This window comes from Propithecus coquereli, unplaced genomic scaffold, assembly GCF_000956105.1.
Source record: "Propithecus coquereli isolate 6110/MARCELLA unplaced genomic scaffold, Pcoq_1.0 Scaffold8, whole genome shotgun sequence".
Lineage (NCBI taxonomy): Eukaryota > Metazoa > Chordata > Mammalia > Primates > Indriidae > Propithecus > Propithecus coquereli.
In genome coordinates this window covers 14,598,348-14,623,655 of record NW_012154173.1, presented here as the reverse complement: position 1 = coordinate 14,623,655, position 25,308 = coordinate 14,598,348, and the positions used below count along the sequence as shown (strand labels likewise).

The 25,308-nt window shown below is 38.6% G+C and overlaps 1 protein-coding gene across 1 annotated transcript in view; it reads left to right on the top strand.

Annotated features, from left to right (window-relative positions):
- The window catches only part of PREX2 (phosphatidylinositol-3,4,5-trisphosphate-dependent Rac exchange factor 2), a 306,900-nt gene that overhangs the window by 137,915 nt on the left and 143,677 nt on the right, over positions 1 to 25,308 (top strand). The window contains exons 13-21 of the mRNA XM_012663111.1: positions 836 to 857; positions 945 to 1,087; positions 1,246 to 1,338; positions 3,041 to 3,189; positions 6,930 to 7,015; positions 8,166 to 8,302; positions 10,668 to 10,785; positions 14,154 to 14,338; positions 16,414 to 16,575. Coding sequence (XP_012518565.1) covers positions 836 to 857; positions 945 to 1,087; positions 1,246 to 1,338; positions 3,041 to 3,189; positions 6,930 to 7,015; positions 8,166 to 8,302; positions 10,668 to 10,785; positions 14,154 to 14,338; positions 16,414 to 16,575 — 1,095 coding nt within the window. The remainder of the gene's footprint in view (positions 1 to 835; positions 858 to 944; positions 1,088 to 1,245; positions 1,339 to 3,040; positions 3,190 to 6,929; positions 7,016 to 8,165; positions 8,303 to 10,667; positions 10,786 to 14,153; positions 14,339 to 16,413; positions 16,576 to 25,308) is intronic.

Genomic DNA, 25,308 nt, shown 5'->3' with positions numbered 1-25,308 from the left:
CCCAGAATCGATCCCAGACCTGGAACTCAGACCTGTCTCACCACAAAGCCTGTTTCCACTGCACCCTGGGACCACTGTCTTCCCTTAAGTTGCTGGCTCAATAAATCGACGTGTGCCAACAAGTGCACTTTAAGGTGCTAAGGACAGATAAATAAGAAATAGAGAAGATTTCTCTTTTAAAGTATTTTGACAGCTGTCAGGATCTCACTGAATATAAATTCTTCCTATCAGTATTTGGCCTTATTTTTTAAAAAGACTAGCAAAATATAAACCTGTACATGCCAGGAATCTTAGAGGCTTTGGGGAAAAGTATTAACATTCAGATAAAGGGGGAAAAAACAGACCTTTCCTGAACTGAGGTTATTTGAGAGTATTGCTTTTAAACTGAAAAGAACTAGGAATTCGTGGAAACTAAAATCACATTTCACCCAGAAGGCATATTTCTGGTTTGAAGAAGTGTTGGAACAAAAGTGACCACAATGGGAATTGCTCACACACAGAAAGGCAACACTTTACCCATTTGAATTTTCCCATAATTGTGCAGGATATTAAAAACAAGCTTAAAATATTTACTATAAATTGAAAACACCATAGGTTTATATGTTTTGAGTTATATGCATTTTTGGAAACTTTATAATCTTTTATTTAAATTTGAATTTTAATCTGGAAAGTGACAGGCTTCGTTAAGTACAAAAAAGTTAGCATTGAAAAAATACTATTTATTTAAAAAATTCAAAATCCTTTGGGTAATAGCAATTTAAAGAAAACATTGGCTTGAATTGTAGAAAGAAAGAAAAAAAATCTCAGGGATACTTGTGAATGTAACTTGTCCTAGCAGTATAAAGTCACAGGGACAGGTATTAATTTACCAAATTTCTCTGGTATGGAAGATGAGTTTGATTTTTGGATTAATTGAAACAATTTGAATCTCTCTGCTTCTTTAGTCCTTGAAAAAAGTGAATTCAAAGATGAACCTCTACTTTTCCGTTTTTTTTCGGATGAGGAAATGGAAGGATCAAATATGAAACATCGACTTCTGAAACATGATTTAAAAGTTGTAGAAAATCTTATTGCCAAATCATTATTGGTAAGTTTATTAATGTGTTATGTAGGTTTTCTTTGTGATTAGACATTAGCAGAAGATTGGGAAAACATGTTTGATGGCACTGGATATTACTTCATGCTGTTTGATTTATAACTTTTTCATAGTTGCATTATCAATATTGTTAATATTTTGCATTTCAGATTAAATCTAATGAAGGCAGCTATGGCTTTGGGCTAGAAGACAAAAATAAAGTTCCAATAATAAAGTTGGTAGAAAAGGGGTCTAATGCTGAGGTAATGTAAATTAGCATTTTTATTTAAATTTGTTGTCATGACATACAAATATAAAAATTCTGAACAAATTAAAATTAGCCTTTACAGGTAATCAGCCTTGAAATTATCTTTATTGAAGATAATGTTTGTGGATAATCTACTCGGAGGCCCTACCAAATACCCTTGGGTTTGTGGCAGCTGAGCCCAGATCTGGGCAATAAAGGGTAATTGGAACAGGGAGATGGTGGTGTTTTAGATCTACAGCTGTAAACTCCTTGACCCCCCAGGAGGCCGAGTGTCCCATTCTTTGTCCCTGGAGCTTCTCTAATCACAGATTCCTGGAACCCTATGGGGCTATGTAGGGTGGGATTGTGCTGTGCATGTCAGATGGTTCTTCCTTTCAGTCAAGGCGTGTGCCTTCTATTTTCCTATCATCTTTGACTGTCTTTTATATGGACATAACTTCCATCGGTAAAGCACATGCTCTGATTTATTTTCTCGTTGGATTAATGCTGATTGGCACTCTCTCACTTTGCCAGCCTTTTAAATAAAGGAATCGCCTCATCATGCAACTCACTCATTCATCCAGAAATATTTATTTAGTACCAATCACATGCTAGGCAGTGTTCTAGACTCTGGGAATACAGCAATGAAGAAAGCAGACGAACATGGAGTCTGCTTTCCAGCACGAATCCCAAACATGTCACCTTGCTGCCTGGCTTGTAAGATGCTTAATCCTCAGGCAAACTTCTCAATATTTACATCTTTAATAAAGAATGCGAGTATTAATTAAGTATGGCATTTAACTTTGAATCTGTTTACAGTTAGTAGTAAACTGTCACCCATCACGTATCCGCTGATGACTAAGGTGTCTGTCTGTTACTAAAACTACAAGACAAAGCACACTAATTTCAGAAAAATAACTGGTCAACTCATGCTCTGTTAGTGGACCTGGCCAACAAATGAGCAGTTTTTAGTAATTGTCAATGAGAAGGAAATGTCTCTCCCAGGCATTCTCAGAGGGTGTTCTTAGAGCACAGCTTCACCTGACTATGCCACCGATGAATCACCCTCTCCCAGGTTTTCAGCATTTAGCTGGCAACCAAAGCAGCAGGTAGTTTATAGGCAGCAGAACTGCTTAAAGAGAGCTGCCCAGTTGGCATGGAGGCATAATGTCTTCCTTGTCCTCTTTTCAGCATCTTGCACTGTTGACTGCTCTGTGCTGGTTGGAGCTCTCTTCTTTGGATCCCAGGCACCTCCCCTACCAAGACGCTGGAGACATTTCTGCTGTGTCAGGCTAGAGAAGCATATTTGGGTGTCATCGATGTATATATAGAGGTTGAAACTTTCTGGGTTAATTGGATATAGATGGAAAACACAGTAAAAAAAATTAACCTGGGGTTTGAGTGTAATTAAAAGGATGAAACAAGAAAAAGAACTTTGAAATACAGTAGAAGAAAATGGTTACAGCAGGAGTACAATGTTAAGTAAGGGGGCATGCGGAATTTCAGTTAAACTATGATCAAATTTAAAACTAGGCCAAAAAGAATGGTAACTGTGTTATCTCATCCACAGTTGTTTTATGAGTTTGTATAAAAATAGTGCAAATGTGTTACTATGTCAAAATCTATAAGCTCTAAAAACTTTTCAGATTCAAATTTTCTGAAAAACTAGATTCCTTGTTAAAATATAATTTGAATTATTTTTGTAATTTCTCTCTTAGATGGCTGGCATGGAAGTTGGGAAAAAGATTTTTGCTATTAATGGTGACCTGGTTTTTATGAGACCTTTTAATGAAGTGGATTGCTTCCTGAAATCATGCTTAAACAGCCGAAAGCCTCTAAGAGTCCTTGTGAGCACAAAGCCAAGGGAGTAAGTTGTATGATTTATGTGGGATTTAAAAAAAATTATACATAGACGAGTAAAATAGAAAAGTTAACTAAGTGTTTAGAATTAAGTGTATTGTTGCTTGGAACAGTTGTACTTCACCAGCCTCTAATACTGGTCTTTGGATGATAGGGGAAACCACATTGCTTATGATGATAGAATCCTTTTTACTCAGATCAGGTAGTTTCAGTAGAAATAATGCTTTTCCTTTGCTGCTTCAGTTTTCCTGATCTGGTTGGGTTGAGTCTGTGAGTGAAGAAAACTAGTTGAACACTTGAGAATAAAGAACTGCATTCTCCACATTCAGCTACAAGACTTTCTGGCACTATTATTAGTTGATTAGACACCATTTATAATTAAATGCTCATGTGAGACAGAATCAAGACTGAAAGACACTCCATGGTTGCATGTACTTAGTGGTATGTCTGTTTTGTTTTAAAGAGTTGTATCTATCATCCACCCGTGATGAAAAAAAAAATTCATGTTTAACATACAAAACTTAGTATAGATTTTTCTAAGGGAAGATATTTTTCTTATGTCACTCATAAATAACCATTATTATTATATTTTCTTGAAAATCAGTGTTAATTGATTTTTTAAAGTATTGATACACATATACACAGTCATATACCCACAGAGTGGGCCCATGCTTTATACACTGCTTTGTGATCATTCTTTTTTCTATTAACAACATATTATGGATATACTTGCAAGCCATTGCCTTTTCTTCTGCAAATCATTTCCATCGATGGTCTAATATTTCAGATTTACCATAAATTGTTTAACCAGTTGATTAATTGAAATAATACGTATAAAGTGCTTTAGCTTCTACTAACAACTTAGCAAGTGGTCTGAAACAATGTGACTCATTTAAGTTATTAATTTAGGAAGACTGGGCTAGAGGGCAGCAAAGAACCGTAACATTGTCTTCCCTCTAGAGCTAATTATGGTTATTCCTCCCCCTTAATCCCACCCGGCCTAGGATAAGGCCATCCTAGTTGCCTACCTCCTGATGCTCTGAGGACATTTGAAAGGAGTAAGAGAGTAGCATTCCAAAGCAATCCTTAGGCCCTCCCTAGGGTGCCCTGATTTAATCTACAAATATCGGTCCGTATGATCATAGATGTTTCAACAGTTGGAAGATACTGGGGCCATCAACTTCAAATCCTCAGTCCTAGAGTTATATGAGCAGAGTTGGACTCTGTGCCTTCTGACTCTTCCCTTAGTGTTCATTGCACTGTATCTAGAATCCTAGATTCCAGGTTCAAGCCTCTCTTCCACCATTTGCTGGCTGAGACTGTTACCTCAACATCCTCATCCATAAAATGGGGATCAGAGTGCCTATGACATGGAGCTACAAAGAACATTAAATAAATTTAGGTTTGTAAAGAACTTTAGCAAAGTGCCCAGCACATAGTAAGTATTCTAGTGATGTTGTATATGATGCTCTTATCTGTTTTCTCATTTCATTTTGTTTCATTGTATCTTTATTACATCAGAGCATATTTTGTATTGTATTTAAAATTTTTTTAAAAATGGCATACTCATTTTTTCTTCTTAATTTGTTTGAAATTTATAACCTTTCCTTGATGTCCTTATTCTAATGTGTGAGTCCTGTAAATCACTCTCATGTTTTCTTACAATAGCTTCTTAAAATTTAAGTAGTATCCTGTTTTGAGGGAAAAAGGCACAAATGTGAGGGGTAAATACAAAAGAATTTTCTTTTGATTCTAGCTATGTTTTATATTTGATAACATAAAGGGATTTTTTAAAAGGCTTTGTAGCAAATAATTTAGTACATTTATTTTCTATAGGAAATAGAGCTTTCTTCTTGTATACATTTAATTCTTCTTTTAATAAACAATATAGTGCTCCCTCCGGGGAAGCGTGTTCTCCAAAGATCATTTTGTTAGGGGAGTTTTGACATTTCGACCAAAACGCATCTCATAATGTTTTGTACAATTTTTGTTAAGAAAAAATAGTAATCCTCTTGAAGATTAGAGTAGGGTCAACCTTCCATAGCAGTATTAGAAGGATAGAAAAACCTGGCTCAGAAAGAATTGAGAGACCACTACGAATTACTCATAATCCAAAACAGCAATAATTCACTGTGACCTGAAAGCTCTAAGTTATTTGAGCAAAAGTGAACTCCCATTCATAATATATAGAGGCATGAACTGCCTCTGTTTTTGTTTTACAATCACCAGAATATGTATTAATTCCCTTTTTTTCTTAGTTATCTTTCATTGTCAAGTGTATCTTTGAGAGGCACTGTTAACTATGTGCTGTTCAAAGGAAGTGGATACAACTCGTACACCAAAAGGTGTTTAATCAAGGATAAAGTATACGTTAATTCTGCGACCTCTATCCCACATATATACAGACCACTTCATGATGTATCGCCTAATTTACAATAATACTTTCGAGTTTCCCTAGAACAGACAGTTTCCATTTCTATCCCCAAAAGGCTGCCTAGGCTATGCTTGAGGTTTGAAGGCAACCTCTGCATTCAGGCCGAAATGCAGTCCGTGGTGTTCTCAAGTGTTCTAGGCCCACAGTCTTGCTCCAACGGTCTCCAACAGCTCTTTCATAAGCCACAGGGAGGTCCTGCTGCATCTATCCTCAGACTCCATCTAGCATGCCCTTGAAGTGCTGCCGACATTTATTTCATGATTAATTAACCTTTTGGGAAACACTTTTGTTTCTTGGGCATCGGCGCTATTCACAAAAATTTATTGCATTGTATTCCATTTGTTTTTACTCTCCACTGAGATTTATTATACTCATTTTTATGTTATGATGTTCTGTCTCATCTTGTGCTCTCTGCCTTTCATTGTTGTTATCTGATTTCTGGCTTCCTTCGGTGCAGTATCTTATTTATTAGTGTCAAATTGGACACCCCTCGCTGGTTCGCCACGACAGCTCACTCAAGTTTCCCGTCCCTTCATCTTCTTTTTTTATGTAGATTCATTGGAAATATTTCTTCTTTTATTCCAGTGTACCTTCTGATCTATTATTCTTTTTTAAATTTCACTACATAAACACCAAAGTTAATCATTTTCTTAAATTATTTTGATGTAGTGATTGACAGATCTGCTCTTTAAAACTCATTCTTTTTTGTTGTTCTTTGCTGAAGTTCCCAACAGCTAGAAATAGATTCGCTTTGTGTTTCTTTTATATTAACTGTTATAAAGAAATGTCACAGGGCACTCATTTCTTTTTTGTAATAGTCAACTAATGAGAGAATCTTCCGTTTTATTAAGTACCTTACATAGCTGATAGCGCGGTGCAGGGCAATTTACCAACGGTCTTTCTTGTAATCCCCACTGACACTCTGCAAAATGAGTTTCAACAGCTCTCTCTTTCTGCGGAGTTTCTGTGAAACTTTCTGCATCAGAGAAGTTAAGGAGCTTGTCCAAGTTATCCCACTATGGAGTGACCACATGAAGACTCAAAGCTATGTTTCTCTGACCCAGAGCCTGTTCCTTTTGCAGGAGTGCTGTGGAACCGCTGTGCTCCATTTAGAGGCTCTGTATTGCTGCCTGCTCTGTGCCTCTGAGAGGGTAGCGGCCCTGTTTGTCCCTAAAGGTTTCTGGCCCAGTGTCTCTCACATGGCGGACCCTCAATATCTAGTTATTGAGAGGATGCATCAAGGTGTAGAAAACTATTGTTTTAACCAATTGTGGATTTAAAATTCATCTTACCTTATTTCTGATTGATTTTAGGACAGTGAAAATCCCAGATTCAGCTGATGGACTTGGATTCCAGATCCGAGGATTCGGCCCTTCAGTCGTACATGCTGTAGGAAGAGGTAAGAAATGCAGCTTGTAGGGTAAACAGTGTTCCATCATGTTTTGGCTGCTCCGTACAGCACAGCAATATATTTAAAACATGCATAATCATGTTGTTCTGAATTTTCTCATTAATCGTCTTTTCACTGTATTAACTCATTGGTAGTATATTCTGTAAACAATATTTTTTTAAAACTCTTAAAAATTCTAAGACATATTTATCACTGTTAAAAAATTGATACAAGAGTGATGCCTAAATCTCACTTTTCTACATGTTTCAGTTTATCCAAAGGGTATAATGATTTTAAGGTTGTCTATTTGTATTTTTCTTGATTGCAAATAATTGTAATTTTTGTCAGAAGTCCAAAGATGTGAATTTTCAGGTTTAAGAATGAACTGCGGACTTTAAAAAAACAAAGGTTGCTGGGTGCGGTGGCTCACGCCTGTAGTCCTAGCACTCCGGGAGGCTGAGGAGGGTGGATTGTTTGAGCTCAGGAGTTCAAGACCAGCCTGAGCAAGAGCGAGACCCCGTCTCTACTAAAAATAGAAAGAAATTAACTGGACAACTAAAATATATAGAAAAGATTAGCCAGGCATGGTGGTGCATGCCTGTAGTCCCAGCTACTTGGGAGGCTGAGTTAGGAGGATGGCTTCAGCCCAGGAGTTTGAGGTTTCTGTGAGCTAGGCCGACGCCACGGCACTCTAGCCCGGGCAGTGGAGTGAGACTCTGTCTCAAAATATAAAAAAATAAAAATAAAAAATAAAAAACAAAGGTGAATACCATTGGAATATTTATAGGTTTTGTAAAGTAAGGTAAATAAGGCATGTTTCTGGTCTTCTCATTTTACCATTATATATGTATATTTAGAAAATTAGATCGACTAGAATTTGCAAGGGAAAATAACTGATTAGCATTAGAAAGGTCACTTTGCAATATTCTTTCAAATTAATTATTAGGAAGGTAAGAAATATTCTGTTAATCACCGTTTGAAAGGCAAGTTAAAAAGTAGAAAAATGTTGAGAGGGCATTGCTATCAGAACCAAGTTTATCAAGATCATACTAACTAGATCCTTATTGTATTTTAAAATTGCTTCCTTTATTGCATATGTTATAAAAATGAATCTTATTTCTGAAGTTAGTTTTGGTATTTTTCCCATTTATATTTAAAGGAACTGTGGCCGCAGCAGCTGGCCTTCACCCTGGACAGTGTATCATCAAAGTAAATGGAATCAATGTCAGCAAAGAGACTCATGCCAGTGTCATTGCGCACGTTACAGCCTGCAGGAAGTACAGGCGGCCGATGAAGGTAAGCTGTGCTTCAGCTCATCTCGACCTGCTTGAACACTTGCATGGAAGACCTAGAGGACAGCATGGGATGGTGCCGGAGATGTTCATGGTTTCCAATTCTAGGTTCGAATTTAAACATGGCATCCTAAGTCTCATAATGATCGTTTTATCTACATAGTTCATTATAATTGACTGTGTTTAAATGGTTACATTTTATTATTACAGTTATTATCATCTGTTTAAAAAGTGCTCTAGGGTATTTTTATTTTCATTGTGATATAAATTCATCAAATTAAAATCCAAAGATTTGGACTGTCTTCTCGAGCCCTATGATTGCTTTAGAATATATAATGGTCATTGTGTGTCTTTGTCCGTATGTATGAATTATAAATACTTATGCTGTTTCTTATAAGACTTCTGTGAAAAAGTAAAAATTTGGGTTTTATAGGGTTTGTGATTGCCTTTTGGATAGATTTGTTTAGGTGATTGGATTTAGCTCTTAAAAGAAAATACCAAAATATACTTGCCATTATTTAAAATTTTTAAGAACTATCCTTTGATCCACAAGTGCCACAGAAAAATAAAATTGGGATCCTAATTCATAAGCAAAGCTTTTATCTCATGAAGAAAAAGTGAATATTGGACTATAAGAGAAAACTCTCTCAATTTAATCAAGTAGATGCAGATGGAACTTTAAAGGAGAAGCCTTGTATTTTTTCTGTCACACAAATTGAAATATTCTTTTCTGGATTTGGGGATGTGACTTTGTGTTCAAACTGGGAAGATGAATGGCCATTTTCTCATAGGCCAGGGCTGATGTCCTGCAAACCCTGAACCTACATAAAAGTAGCTGATCAATTTTGCTTACTAATAAGGTCAGAAGTAGCATAGCAAATTGGAAGTTACACACAGACTCATGTGTTACTCTGGTTGGTAGTAACTTGATAAATATTTGTTGAACTGTGTATTGAATGAATTTTTATAAAGACTCTTCTGAAATCATCAAACCTTTGCCCTTCTATTAGAATTTTAATGAGTGGACAAGGCGATTTGAATTCCATTCCTTTCATTTTTCCTGCCTGTCCTCTTGGACAGATGTTGGTCAGTGAAATGATTAAGAAAAGCAATAGTGGACAGAAACATCCACAGAGTAACTAACATGCTTTCTCAGGTATCCATGGCCATGAAACAGACCACTCCAAAATGTAGTGACTTAAAACAACAGTAATTGATTATGTCTGTCTATTCTGTGGGCTGGCTGGGGGTGGTTCCTGTGCAGTTACTGTCGTGGCTGCATTCTGCGGGAAGCTGACTGGGAACCTCACCCCCAACCCCCTGGCCTCCGGCTCCGCATGACAGGTCACCCTCCAGAGGCCCTTTTCATGGCCTTTCTTCCCAGTTCCTAGCAGGATTTTCCTTTCTGCCTGGTGTCTGCATTTCAAGAGGGAATATTATACGCCATAAACCCTCTGCTGAGGTTGTGCTTGTACATGGCCAAGGCCAGGGTCAATGTGGGATACCAGGGGCTGTGGTTCATTGACAGCCACAACAGAGCACAAAGACGTATTTAGAGGATCAAATATTAACTAGCAGTTTAATGATTTACAACAATGTAATAATTAAACACAATTGTAGAACTGGTGCAAGAAAAAAATGGGTGATACATATTATATCACACTTCAATAATGCAGTTCAATTTGATTTATCATCTTATCTAGGAAAAAAAGTATGAACCTTAAAGTAATACAACCCTTAAAGCATTTATTTGGTAGCCACTTCATATCTCTTGTTTCTCTATGTAAGACTAGAACTGCAGTTTTAATTGAAATGTAGTATGATTTATGACATGGAAGAACTAAAAGATAGTTACATGACTGGGGAACCCAATGAGACAAAAGGTGTTTTTCCATTTTCATGTTCGTTTGATTGAAAAAGCATTAAGTGCATTAAAATAAATGTAACTATTAAGAGAACATTTAAATGGTTTGTACAATTATATATAATTGATTCATCAGAAAACTGTCCATTTAACATTTGTTTTAACATGTAATTAAGGCATTTGTTAAGACATTTGAGAAATATATCCTATTTAAAAACATTTGCCTTTGAAACATAACTTTGGAAGGTAAAATTTCCATGAAACATATCTTTGGAAGATAAAACTTTAAGCTTAAAAAAGTCAGTTTGTTAAACAATATAATTGTCATCAACTTTCTATTAGTTTCTGATGTTGATTTTCCCTCTCTTTCAAATTTTATTATTTTTAAACAAACTAGAGGAATAAATAAGATGGTCAACTCTCCTTCTGAAGTAGGTTTGTGAAACGGATATGTATTTTAGGAAGCGCTAATACCTCTGAGGTCTCTTTTCCTCCTCATTTCCAGCAAGATTCCATACAATGGGTTTATAACAGCATTGAGAGTGCTCAAGAGGACCTTCAAAAATCTAACTCCAAGGCCCCTGGAGATGAAGCAGGGGATGCTTTTGACTGCAAGGTAGAAGGTAGGTTCCTTCTGTTCCTTCTTTTCCTCCTCACCTGCTTGTAGTATTCTTTTTCACTGTGCCTGTGGCTTCTCTGAATATCGAAGGTGTTATATGTTTAAGCCACTTTCTTAAGTCATTATTGCCAAATAGATGTCGTGACAAATACAAAGTCTGTGGTCCCCAACCCCTGGGCCGTGGACCAGTACTGGTCCGTGGCCTGTTAGGAACCGAGCCACACAGCAGGAGGTGAGTGGCGGGCCAGCGAGCAAAGCTTCATCTGTATTTACAGCCGCTCCTCGTCACTCGCATCACCGCCTGAGCTCTGCCTCCTGTCAGATCAGCACCGGTATGTTCTCATAGGAGCATGAACCGTACTGTAAACTGTGCATGCGAGGGACCTAGGTCGAATGCTCCTTATGGGAATGTAATGCTTGATGATCTGAGGTGGAGCTGAGGTGGTGATGCTAGCACTGGTGAATGACTGCAAATACAGATTCTCATTAGCAGAGAGGTTTGACCGCACAATAAATATAATGTGCTTGAATCATCCTGAAACCATTCACCCCCAATCTGTGGAAAAATTGTCTTCCATGAAACTGGATCCTGGTGCCAAAAAAGTTGGGGACTGCTGACATAAGTAATGATAGCTAGTAGCTAGCATGTAATAACCATATCTGTTTGTTAGGCACTTTATGAAGTGTTTCATATGGATTATCTTGTTTAGTCATCAAAACAGAAAATCTCATAAAGTAGGTATGATCACCATCATTCTCTTTTCAGGAGAGAAGAAATTGAGGCCTATACGGGTTAAGGGACTTTCCCAAGCCAGTTAAGGGGTCAAGTGAGGATTCATAGCCAAGCTATAGAGTGTTTCCTTGTGTGGAGTTTATGTGCGGTTTAGAACTTGCTACTCCAGCGTGGCCCACAGACCAGCAGGATCAGCATGACCTGGCGCTGGATAGAAATGCAGGACCTTGGCCCCCACCCTAGGTCTACTGAACTGGAACCCCTATTTGAACAAGATCTGGTTTGTATGCATAGTAAAACCTGAGAAGCTCTGGTCTACAAGTTTCTTTTAAAAATACATTCTTGATTCAGTTTATGTTTATTGTATTTTAACATTGACAGCAAGGAAAGGGAAACTGATAATGTAAACATGAAAGAGAAAGAGAGAAGGGGAGAGGAACAGAGGGAGAGAGATCTTTTGATAAGGATTCTTATCATTTCTGGCTTCTCGGTGGAGCAAACCAGCAGACTGCTGTATTCGGTGGCTTCTTTGTCAAGGGTGACTGAGGCAGTTCAAGTTAGGTCTGCATTTGACAAATACCTCGAATTATTATTTCAAAACTTTTCCCCAGAAGTCCTTGAATCCTCCCTTACATTCTCCTGGTGTATTTCCACTTATTGGTGGTGGAAGTCTCTGGACAGTCTTCTTATACTATTAGGTTCTTCCAAACCAGCGCAGCTGGAGAATTCCCTCTTCTGAGCTGTTTTCACTCATGACCCTTCTGGCATATTTGTGCGTGGGGGTGGGGGGCAGTGTTTGCCCCACACCAACAAATTCACCAACTCTCCTGACACCAACTGGGTGTCCTACAATTCAACTTAATTCTAACACAGGCCATTAGCATAGATCCTGGAGGTTAAAGACTCTGCCCCACAAGACTGCCCCCATTTCAGACATCTGTCACAAGTCTCCGGTTTTCACTTGTATGTCTGAACAACTAGCTATAAATTTAGGAAGTTCCCACACCTCTTCCTGGAGTTCAAGTATTTGCTGGAATGGCTCAGGGAACTTAGACACTTCACTGTCACTGATTTATTATAAAAGATACAAATGAAGAGCCAGATGGAAGAGGTGCGTAGCGTGAGGCCCAGAAGGGTCCCTACCGCAGGAGCTTGGCCCCGGAGGGTTGGGGTGTGCCACCCTCCTGACACCTCGGTGTGTTTACCGACTCAGAAGCTCTCTGAACTGTGTCCTTTGAACCCTGTGGTTTGTGGTTTGTGGTTTTTTATGGAAGTTCCATTTCGCAGACATGATTGGGTAAATCGTTGGCCATTGGTGATTGAACTTGATCACTAGCCCCTCTTTCCTCCCCAGAGGTCCAGGTGTAGGACTGAAAGTTCCAACCCCCTAATCACATGGTTGGTTCCTCTGACAAACGGCCACATCCGGAGGCTGTCTGTGCTCAATGTGTCTCTTTATTAGCATCAACTCAAGTATGTTTGAAAGGGGCTTGTTGTGAATTACAAAAGACACCCCTATTACCGCTATCACTCAGTAAATTGCAAGGCTTTTAGAATCTTTCTGTCAGCAACAGGGGCCAAACACCAAACATATTTCTTACTGCACGATACCTGTACACACTGCTTATATGGCGGATACTTAGGAAAAGCTTTTTCCTTCCACTCCTGGAAGATTGCTTGGTTGGATCCCACCTAAGCCATGGACAGTGTCAGAAACATCTCAACCTCATTGGAGCAGTAAAGTTGTTATGATAAGATATGACATTATTTATTCAAAACAGGACAAATCTCATGATGTTATCCTGAGCCTTTTATTCCTCATTTGGAATAAATCATAATTGGTGTCACATTGAAAGGTAGATCATTCTCTGGAAATTGATTTGTAGCTATTCTGGGATTTAATTACTTTAAGGAAAATCAATACTCTACTTTTGCTTATTTAATATTTACTGCTTACATTATTTTAGGATTTCATTTGAAGTAAACTGATATTCTAGTTTTGCTTATTTAAAATTTACTGTTAGGTCTCCCAGGAGTTTCTTAATTGAGATTTTACGTGTTTTTTCACCAGCTAACTGTAGGCTAAAAAACTATAGGCAGACATTCCAAGTGGAAATTTTATTATAGTGAGCAATGAAAAATTTTCTCAGTGAGCTCTCTCTGTAAGATGCTGTTTGGGAGACTTCAGGCATCCTCCTCCCCCTGCCAATAGAATGATTCTTGTGTCCCCTTTCTGCTTCTCTGTAGTTATTTTCTTGCTTTGAGAAAATATTCACACAATATTTGAGGCAGTTTTAGAAGCGCCGACTTTAAGTCATGCATATCTTTAATGAAAAAATACAAAATTGTACGTATAGTGTTTATATTGGTATAAATAGGTAGACATATGGCCCACAGATCAAAGTGGATGTACAAAGACTAGTCATGTTAGAGCAGCGAGATTTGGATCACTGGAACATATGCTTTTCCCAAAATGTTCTCGGTTTTTAAAATGTTCAGAATAGATGCTTCATTTAACACATCAGATGTAACCATCCTTTAAATAACTCTTTAAAAATTATTCAAAGAGACTCAAAATTATTTGGGGAGATTAATAGACCCTTCCTGAATGTGATGAATGCCAGTTGTCTTTATTCCAGAGGTCATCGACAAGTTCAACACCATGGCGATCATTGACGGGAAGAAGGAGCACGTGAGTCTGACGGTGGACAACGTCCACCTGGAGTACGGCGTCGTGTACGAGTACGACAGCACGGCTGGCATCAAGTGCAATGTGGTGGAGAAGATGATCGAGCCCAAAGGCTTCTTCAGCCTGACTGCCAAGGTAGGAGCGGTCCTGGGAAACAAGGTTTTTGTTCTAAATAAAGCAACTGGAACTCTCTGACACTCTCACTTTTAAAAATGTAAAAAGCTGTACCTGTTGTCACTGTCAGCTCATTCAACTTCTTTCTATTTTTATCCCCCGCCCCATTATTCAGTATGTGTGCAGCCTCCCTTTCACTGGTCCTTCGGAGCACAGTGTTAAGTTAGGTGGGGCTGTCACTCAGCTAAGTGCTTGCTGATATGGCAAAGGCTTCGCTGCATTTATGAAGTTTGCTTCGTCTGTGAGTTCAGTATCGTGAATATGATTCAGATGGTTTTCGTGATAGATGCTGCTTTTTTTAATGCACATAATCCTCCGAATTTTCAAGTCGTGAAATACAGTATAAAAAGTTTCAAATTCTGCAAGTGTTGTGTTTAGTTCATAAACTTTCAGGAAGCCCAGAGATCCGTTTGTGAATAGATCCTTAGACATTTATGTAATTCTCATTTGGGAAGGACGTCACCATAAGGCCCTTACACTGAAGCCAGATGGGCGAGCAGGGAGGGGGGTCTCCATCCAGATATACAAAACACATGGTAAAGAGGTGACTCTGCTTGGTGTCGTGCCCTCCTGCAAGGGGAGTCGGCCACACTCCTACTGTGTCCTCCACAGGCCCTGGCTTTAGCACTCTGTACTGCTCTCATACTGTGACAATTCAGACATTGCAAGTAAGAAAAATGAGATATAGCTTCCCTACCTTCATTTCTTCATTTTAATTCTAGTTTCATAGATGTATAGTTGAGATAGATTTAGCATTTATAACATGCATTTTAAACATTGTAGTGGGAGAAAATAATAGAGATCTAAATGAACTATTTTTAAAATAACTATTTTTTTGTTTTATATTCTGAAAGTCAACTTAAAAAAATCTCATCATTCTGATGATACTGGACCACTCTATGTATCTATTGATATAAAATATATATTTTCAAAATGCAATCCCTTCCCAACTACATTGTACTATAAATGAGATCCATATAAGAGTTTGGGATCAGGTTGTTATCATTATTTTATCTCGTTTTCCAGCTATTTTAAGTTTGCAAATTACATGGATTATTCTATACTTGACAACTGTGTAAGCTAGTACTGCAAATATCATTTCCTTTTTACACATGAAGAAAAGAGAGCCAAAGAAGTTAAGAAATCTAGCCAAGGTCATACTGCTAGTGATACAGTCAGCTCTAATTTCTAGACTAGGGATTAAACAAAATCCCATACTCCGTATTCAGCATAACAGGGAAGTGGAGGTGGGAAGGGAGCACATTTTATGTTTCACAGAATATTATACTAATATTGGTTAAGGGTATAATAGATCCTTGTGATCTCTGAACAATCATAAATGCCACCTATAAATATACCACATAATTAATTGTCACGTCATTGGAAGTTCTCAATAATCTGTGGTTCATACACATGCACAGACACATAGATGCGTGCATGTACACACACGCTGCCTTACAACTGATTTAAATGGTCCAAAGAATTTCCTAATTGAAAATATCATATGGATGCTGTTATCTGATGCTTTTCAGCTAGAGCTCAGACACTGCATGTAACATTAATTTGTACTTCACCAAGATAACTGTTCATTTATTCATTCCTTCAGCAAGCATTTGTTAAATGCATTCTTTCTGCACTTGCTGAGTTCTCAGTAACAAGTAAGGATGCTATTGGTTTCCCTTAGTTCTTTATTCTGTTATGAATTGAGAGAAAAAATGTTCTCGGCGACTGCTGACTAAAATATAGATGTGTTTGCCCATCAGAATGTACTGATTTATCCAGCAAGGTGTCTTTGAAGCCCACTTACCTCCGTACTTAGGGATTTATAGTCAGCAGAAGGCAAAACCTGAGATTCCAAACAAACAAATGGAATTTCTTCACTGACGGTGCCTCACTGAACGTTAGGTCCCAGCAGCGACTAAGAGAACAGCAGACGAAAGTTGCCCTGTATTGTTAACTTATGAAATTTTTATGTTGAAATTTTTTTCCTTGTTTTGTTTTTGTGTGTATGGGGGTATGTGTGTTTATCACTGCAGATTCTTGAAGCCCTGGCCAAAAGTGATGATCATTTTGTACAAAACTGCACCAGCCTTAATTCTCTAAATGAAGTGATTCCTACTGACCTTCAGAGTAAATTCAGTGCCATTTGCAGTGAAAGAATTGAACACATATGTCAGAGAATATCCAGTTATAAAAAGGTAAAGGTTCTATAGATTTTACATGCAATTATTATTGAAATTATTATTTAAATGTCAAATTTAAATCAATTCTTGTTATTTTCTTTACGTATTTGTTATGTACCAGTTTATCAAAATAACACTTATATAACATTTTAGAGTTTTAAAAATGCCTTTACATCCACTACCTCATTTGATCTTTGTAAGCCTATAAGCTATGTTATTCTTCCACATTTTCAAAATATAGTATTAATAACTGAGGCCTAAAAAATTGCATTACTTTTTAGAAAAAGATAGAGCTTGGCTTTGAATGCATGCTACCTAATTCTAAGGCAACTTTTAAAATTACGCTATAGCTCTTCCTTTGCTTTTTCTCCCAACACAGGGAACAGAAGCCCTCAGTCAGAAAGTACATGGAACATGGGCTGTTCTAAATTGATTGATTGGTTCATTCATTTGAAATATAGTTATTGGGCACCCACTATGTGCCAAGCACTGTTCCAGGTTCCAGAAATATAGCAGGGAACGAGACAGACATTTTCTCTCCTTGTGGTGCTCACATTCGAGTGGGAGAGACAGCAAAGACGTAAATAAATTCCTATAGAGGGGAAATATCAAATATTGAAAGGAGTTATGAGGAAATCAAAATAGGGAGGCATCATGGGAAGTGCTTTTGTAGGCATGGATCGCAAGGGGCAAGAATGAAGAAACAGAGACCAGTAGCAGCTATCGAAATATCCAGTTGAGCAATGATGGTAGCTTAGACTACAGTGAAGATGGAGTAGACAGAGAAAATCAGATGGATTTGAGGATATATTTTAGAGATGGAATTAATGGGAATTGATCTCTAAAACATATTCTATAACAGGTTTATATTTAAATTTTTTAAAATTTTTTCTATTTGTATCAATAGGAGACTAATTAATTAAATTATTTTCCTCCAAATGAACCAGGTTGCTTAAAATTTGGTACAGCCATACTAGAGAATATTGTTTATCTCAATGTATATGAGTATGAGTTAACTGTATATGTTTTATGTTCCTGATACAGTAAGTGAAAATAAGCCAATATATGCCTACATATGCCTGTCTGAGAATAGGGATGTTCTTGAATATCCAAGGGACAGTCAACATTGGCTACCTCAAGTAGAGTGAGACAAGGGAAGAGGGACTGCTACATTTTCCTTTAAGCACTTCCCATAATGTTTGGCTTGTTGAGTGCACATTACTATTGTAATTTTTTGAAAGTCCATTCACACGAGCAAGACTGATATTCAGGATCACTGCTTAACTGTCACACCTGTTAGTCCTCTCTCCAAGACTGCTGAGCTCAGTTCACCTATTTGAGTTGAAGAAGATTCCATGAATATGCCTTGTTGGAGTTGCAGGATGGAAGTTCTCCTTTTATGTCTCTTTTCTTTATTTGACATGGCAGTGCTTTGAAGTAAAACTTAAAAACTCGGAACAAGAGCAAATTAGTATTATTCTCTTTTCAAAGACATTTTGAAAAAGAGAACCATTCTACTTCAGAGATGGATCTGTACAAGGCGCGATGGGGTTCAGGTAGATCCTGGGTGTCAAACTGGTCACTGTGTCCGTGTCATTTCTCTTCCTTTGTTTTGCTTTCCTTCCTACTTTCTTCTCTCTATTTTTCATACAACAAGAATAATGGAAGTAACTTAAAGAAGTACACAAAGAAAAAAGTAAACTATATAAATAAAATCATAATATTAGGATCACGGTATGCTAGGTAGCTAATTGATGCAGCTGCTTTAAAAAGGACCTGGATAACACAGTCTTAAACATGATCCATTTATTTTTCACACACATAGAAGTTCCACCCGACGGGAGTCCAGTGAGGTGGGGCTTGACAGTGTTTCAGGGGTCAGCTACCTTCTATATTTTTGCTTTCTCTTCTGGGATATTGTCTTCTTCGAGGTCGAAGCTGGCTCACTCCCACCTGTCTAAGTTACAAGCCCTCAGAAGGGGGTAAAGGAAGTGGAGAGTAAAGCTTCCTTTTGAGAATATGACTCAGAAGTTGTACACCTCACTCCTCTTCACATCCAACTGCTCTTTAGCAGAAGAGAGCCCGGGAAATGCAGTCTCATGCTGGGCATTTATGTGCCTGACTAAAACTCGGGGAAATTATTAAAAAGAAGAAGGAGAGAATGGATATTGGAGGAAAATTATCAACGTCCACTACACAGTAAAGCAGGTCTCAAGATTCTATGTAGTTGCTAAAGTTGCTTACTGTATTTGGCCTTCAGCCTGCTGGTAGCCAGAATGAAATGGGAAACAGTCTATTACATGTTTGTCAGTATCCCTATGAAATACACACGTTTCTTAAGAGAAGCATAGCTTTTCCTGGGCTGGGTTCTAAAAGAAATCTCTCATCCTGGATTTCATAGAGGCAACACCAAGAAATGTCATGGGTGGTGCCCATAAACAGATCTCTGCAAAAGAAAGGATAAAACAAAAAGAAATTTGTTTTGTGTGGCACATATTTTTAATGCTGTCTTCAATGGCATAGATCAAAAACTCGATTTTATTAAAGCAAATCTGTTGTATGATGGAGTGAAGATTAGGGAAGTATTTTCTAATGTGTACCTTTCATGGAGGCAGTAGGAGCTTAAGTAACAGTTACTTCAAGATGCCTATCCTCTCACACTTACAATCCAATTGAAAAGAAAGATCCAAAGACATGAAGTAAACAATAATAATAATGTCTACTTAACCTACTAGGAGGTACCACCATGAATGGTTCAATGTGCTGGCACCACACACCCAGGTTTATATGATAGTACTAGAATTATGTAGTATACAACAGTTTTTAGTAGTTTACTACCAGGTAGTAGGCATTGCATCAGATATTTTACAGTTTGCCTATGTTATATAATTTCACCAAAACAGTTCTATGAGATACACATTACCCATTTTATTGATGAAGTGACTGAGTTTCAGAGTGGTCAAGTAACTTACCCAAAGGCACACAGCTGGAAATGCCAGTAGAATTTGAATCTTGCTCTTTTCTGTTCTAAAGCTGGTTATTGTTTGTTTATCTGTGTTTGACACTGCATCACGCAGCTTATGTGCTAAACAGTGTGGTTAACACCATAAGGGCAATAGGATTTTAGTAAAAGAAAAAGCTTTATGGATTGAATAGTCAGCAAATGGCAGCCCCTAGAAGTTGGGACGATTTTGCAGAGTGAAGGGGAGAAGAGACGACATTCAGGTAAAGAGAGATATCGTTAGTAAAGGCAAAGATACAGAAATGAGACTGATTATTGATGAAGAATTGGCATATTGCCTAGACTAGAAAGGAGGATTTGAATTGGTTGCAATGAAAAAAGAAAACTGAGAAAATAGGATTTTTCCGGTGATAATTTGGAGGAGTATAAGAATCAAATTTGTGAGGAAATCACTTGAGCAGTAGTATGGACAAAGTGTTGGTGGAAGAGTCAAAGTCGTGCGGTTCATAAGTAGTTTTTTCACCGGGCTCGGTGGCTCACGCCTGTAATCCTAGCACTCTGGGAGGCTGAGGCAGGAGGATTACTTGAGGTCAGGAGATCAAAACCAGCCTGAGCAAGAGCAAGACCCCATCTCTACTGAAAAAAAAGAAAAATTAGACAGGCATAGTGGTGCCCGCCTATATTCCCAGCTACTTGAGAGGCTGAGGCAGGAGGATCGCTTGAGCCCAGGAGTTTGAGGTTGCTGTGAGCTATGATGACACCGCTGCACTCTAGCCTGGGCGACAGAGCGAGACCCCTGTCTCAAACAACAACAACAACAAAGTCTTTTCTACCTGTCGAAATGCAAGTTGGTAGTGACTTGGACTGAGCATTGGAGACAGGGAAGAAAGAATCAATTCAAGCTATATGAAGAAGACAAATATATACAGATAATATACAGCTTTATGATAACTCGGTTATGGCAGATTAAGAAGCCGTCATTCCTTGGTTTCTAACAAAAATATGGTTTGCCATAAACTGAGGACGATGTGTTGTGGGGGATTAGAAGCATTTAGTGCAAGGTTTTCCCCCGAACATTGGAGATTCTCCAAAACCTCATCCTGGTGAGTGAGAAGTATGCTCCATTTACTTATAGGTAACTGGGATCCTGGAAGCTTTTAAGGCAGAAATGGACAGGCAGTGATTTTATAATAGATGGTAAAAATAATATCACTGAATTACAGAAAGCTATTTTATGTACATTGTTGTCGTTCGAGTCTCAAAACAGCCATGTGTACTGACTCTTATCTTGGTGTTTTCTCTGGGAGCTTAAGAATTTGTTTAAGGTCACATAGTTGGCAAGTAGCAGACTAGGTATCAGTCTTATAGAGTGCTGTCTCACTTATTTTTGTTTTTAATTTAGAAATAAAAAGAAACATCTAGTCCACTAGGGCCTAAGTGTTTTAAAAGCTACCCTTGTCATCATCCCCCTCGACCATAAGCGTACTTAACATAATTGGCTTTCTCACTAGAGAGAGAAGCAAGGTTAGCAAGAAAATATTTCCAGGATCTTTTCAATTTGAATAAGATATAAATGCCTAAGCTGACAGCTAGACCTAATAGGTCACATAAGGTTAGTTCCATTTATGTATCAAATGTGCATCAACAGAAACAATAGCATTTTTAATTTCCACATATTTACTTTTAAACTATTATTAGCAAAATATTTTTCTTCCAGATGAGGTCTTCATCACTCCTTTTTTTGTGAAATAAAATGTATCCATAGAAACTAAAATTTCAAAGAGGCTGGCTTTGCTTTTTGACTCTAAAAGTTTTAGGTTTTAAAAATGAAGCCAGTGGTTTCTGCTGTTTCTATAGCCAAGCTGCTGTGATCACAGTAGATTTCCTGGCCGGTTGTACAGGGTACAGATGGTTCCCAGCACGTGTAAGAGGCAAGGTCCGACCTTACTGAAGACGTGAATGAATCCTAAGCAGGCACTTACTCTCTGTGGAGCAGGATGTGTGGGCAATTTGAATGTAAAACTACGCCCTGTTTGGAGGAACACTCTCCCCCTAAATTGTTTTGGGAACTTTTCTTAGTTCTACCGTCTTTCTCCTACTATAGAATAATTCCATAATTGGGCTTATTTTGAGTATCAGGAATACTTCCTAGATGTAAATATTTATCATGCTTTCAAGAGATCCTGTTTACTCAGAAATATTACATGCAAGAATTGGAAGTCTTACGTTGAACATTCTAAGTACGTTTACTTATTGATGCCACATAATCCTCCCACTGATCTATAGATTGGGAAAATTGGGGGCAAAATTCTTTCTCATGTCTCCTTCCCCTAGAATGGTAGGCCAGCACAAAACTTTTATAACTCCATGCCAAAGAGGTTTTACACTTAATTGAAATGGGAGACTATCTGCAAAATAATAGCTTAACTTTGTATTATTTCTTTTAGTCATGTGACTATAACTGGATTTCACTGTGTTGCCATAGTCAATAATGCATGAATTAACTACCAATGCATTAAAAATCTGAAGTCCCATCTCCAAAAATTGTTTATTTCTATCAATATATAAAAATGCTTTAATATTATGTATATTAAAAGTATGAATAAATACTTCCCTTGCCCCTAAACGCCTCTCTACCTACTGTTCCATTTCTTTGATCTCTCTCTTGCAAAGGGCTACCCTGCTGTCTATACCTGCTGTCTCACCTGCCTTCATCCTGTAGAGCCTACACTCCAGTGGGGCTCTGGTCCCCACCGCATAACTGAAATGGCTGTATAGTTGACCACTGAGCAAAGCAGGGGTTAGCGGTGCTGACCTCCTGCACAGTCAAAAATCCGAGTATAACTTTTGATTCCACAAAAACTTAACCACTAATAGCCTACTGTTGACCAGAAGCCATACTGAGAACATAAAAGTCAATTAGCACATATTTTACATGTTATGTGTGTTATATACTGTATTCTTATAATGAAGTAAGCTAAAGAAAAGAAAATGTTATTCAGAAAATCATAAGGAAGAGAAAGTACATTTGTTATTCATTCAGTGGAAGTGGATCAACATAAAGGTCTTCATCCTCATCATCTTCATGCTGAGTAGGCTCGGAAGGGTGGAGGACTAGGTGGGCTTGGTCTTGCTGTCTTGGGCAAGTGGCAGAAGAGGTAGAAGAGGTGGAAGGGGAGGCAGGAGAGGCGGGCACACTCCGTGTGCCTTTAGGGAAATACATCATAATTTCTGTCTGTTTTGCTTATTCATTTCTCTAAAAATGTTTCTATGTGTCCTGCTTGACCTCTCCAACTGGGCTTAACAGATATCTCAGATTTCGCTGTTCAAAACAAGCTCCTGCTCCCTGTCCTGCCTCTGCAGTTTGTCTTTTCTGCTGTCTCCTCTGTCCCAGGATTACACCCCCGCCCCGTTGCACAACCTAACACCTCGAATACAGTCTTCTCTCCTCTCTCTCTCATGCCATTCTCTTGGCTTTACCCTCAAAATAGGCAACCTTTCCTCGCTGCCTCTGTTGCTGGCAGCCTCGGGTAAACCACTGCCTACTCTCTACTGAGACTGGTCTCCTGCTGCCACCCTGCCCACCCACAGTTCTCCTGAATGACTGTGCATTTCAATCTTTGTCAAAGCAAAACCCTTCCTGTGGCCTCCAAGGCCCCACAAGACCTGCCCTAGCTCCACCCAGTACCTCTCCAGGCTGCCTCCTCTGCCCTCCTCCTGGCCACACTGGTCTTCTTGATGTTCCTTGAACACATCAGTCCTGGGGCTTCTGCACTGGCTGTTTCCCCTGCCAGGAATGATTCTTTTCTGCATTTCAGACTCTTCCCTCCTTCCAGACTTGGCTTGAGTGTCAGCTTCCCAGCGAGCCTACCCTAACCTCTGTGATTACAATGGGCAGTCCATTCTTCATGTCGTCTCTGCACCGCCCAACCCTCTTACTCTGCTGTATTTTGTTTTCAGTTACACCTACCATCTCCTAAGCTTATGTAATCGACTCACTGCATTTACTGTTTATCTCTCCCTCCAGTAGAATGTAACCCCCAGATGGCAGGAATCTTTGTTTTGCTCACTGATGTTTCCCAGCATGCTGAAACGGTGCCTGATACACTGGCCCTCCATATGTCACTTTTGGATAAGTGAATAAAGGTGGCAATAAGTTTGGGCTACATTATCCATAACAGATCTAAAGCTCTTTCCCTCCCAACTCACCTCCCCCCACAACCTGTACATTTCTTTATTGCAAAATTGCAGTTTTTATTTAGATAAAAGAGCTTTTTTTTTCTTTCCTTGGGAGCTTCCCCAAAGCAGATTCGTGAGCTCAGTATTTGCTTTGATGTTGCTAAAAAGCTAGGCAGGTTAATTAATGTTCGCAGGGCCATTTCCTGCCATGTGACACAATGAGAATGTGTTCTCATGCACAAACCGCAGTCAGTAGATGAACTGTACCTTCCTCTTCTGAGTTTTGAGTTTCGAAAGGTCTCACAGTTACATAGCAGGACTGCTGTCTGGGAGTACGGTTTTGATTTTCAAAATGTCACCACATTTCCAGTACCTGTGACTGTGGGGTCCCTCTTGCTGCCTCCCCCTCTCCTGGGGACACCCCAGGATGGGAGACAGCACCGTGTTGCTAAGGGCCTTCCTTCCCAAGGATTAGCAGAGAGGGCCTCTCTCTGACTCTTACTCTTTTGGAAGGTTCAGGCACCTTCAGACGTGGTATGCACCCCTTCCTAGTATATGGCGAAGGGGACCTAGTGTTCACAGGCGTTTGGACTGGGACACAGATTGGAAAGCTGTGGGAAACCCGCCCCCGGTGAGGGCATCTTCCCCCTACTGCCTGATTGCTCCAGTAACATTTCATACAGCACCCTGTTCACTTCCTTCTCAGCACATACCAAAATTTCTAATTATCTGGCCTATACATTTCTTACACAATTGTTATATAATTGTATATATATGGTCATGCAGTGCATAAGGTTTCGGTCAATGATGGGCTACATGTATGAAGGTGGTCCCATAACATTATAATACCTTATTTTTACTATGCCCTTTCTATATATTGATACATAAATAGTTACCATTGTGTTACAATTGCCTACAGTATTCAGCACAGTAACATGCTGTATAGGTTTGTAGTCTAGGAGCAATACGCTATACCACATAGCCTAGGTGTGTAGTAGGCTGTATCATCTAGGTTTGTGTAACACATTATGATGTTCACACAATGATGAAATCACCTCATGATATATTTCTCAGAATGTATCCCCACTGTTAAGTGATGCATGGCTGTATTATATGTGTGGTATGTAGAACTGCTATAATGTTATTACATTATTTTTACCTGTGTCACCTACTAGACCATGACCTCCAGGAGGGAAAGACCTGTATCTCCAGCACTGAGTGCAAGGTCTGGAATAGATGCCTCTTTTCTTATTTTTGAATGGATAGATAATTGGTTAAAATGGAAGAAGGCAAGAGAAGCATAACTTCCTATTATATTGGATGCTGTGACATAATGAAATTGATTTCTGTACTTTTGTGTGTGCCGTGGGAGCCTTATGTGAGACTTTTATCCTGCAACACAGTGGAAAAGAACTTCTGCCTGCAATTTTGCATATGGCGGTAAATTCTAGGTCTATCCCACATAAGTCTCCAGGTCACCATTTTTTTATTAATGAAGTGAGGGAAATAAGCCAGGAATTCTCTCAATTTCTTCCTTTCTTTTAGTGTTTAGGATATTTTTGCTATACATTATTATTAAATTTGTTCATAATTTCATTAATAATTTC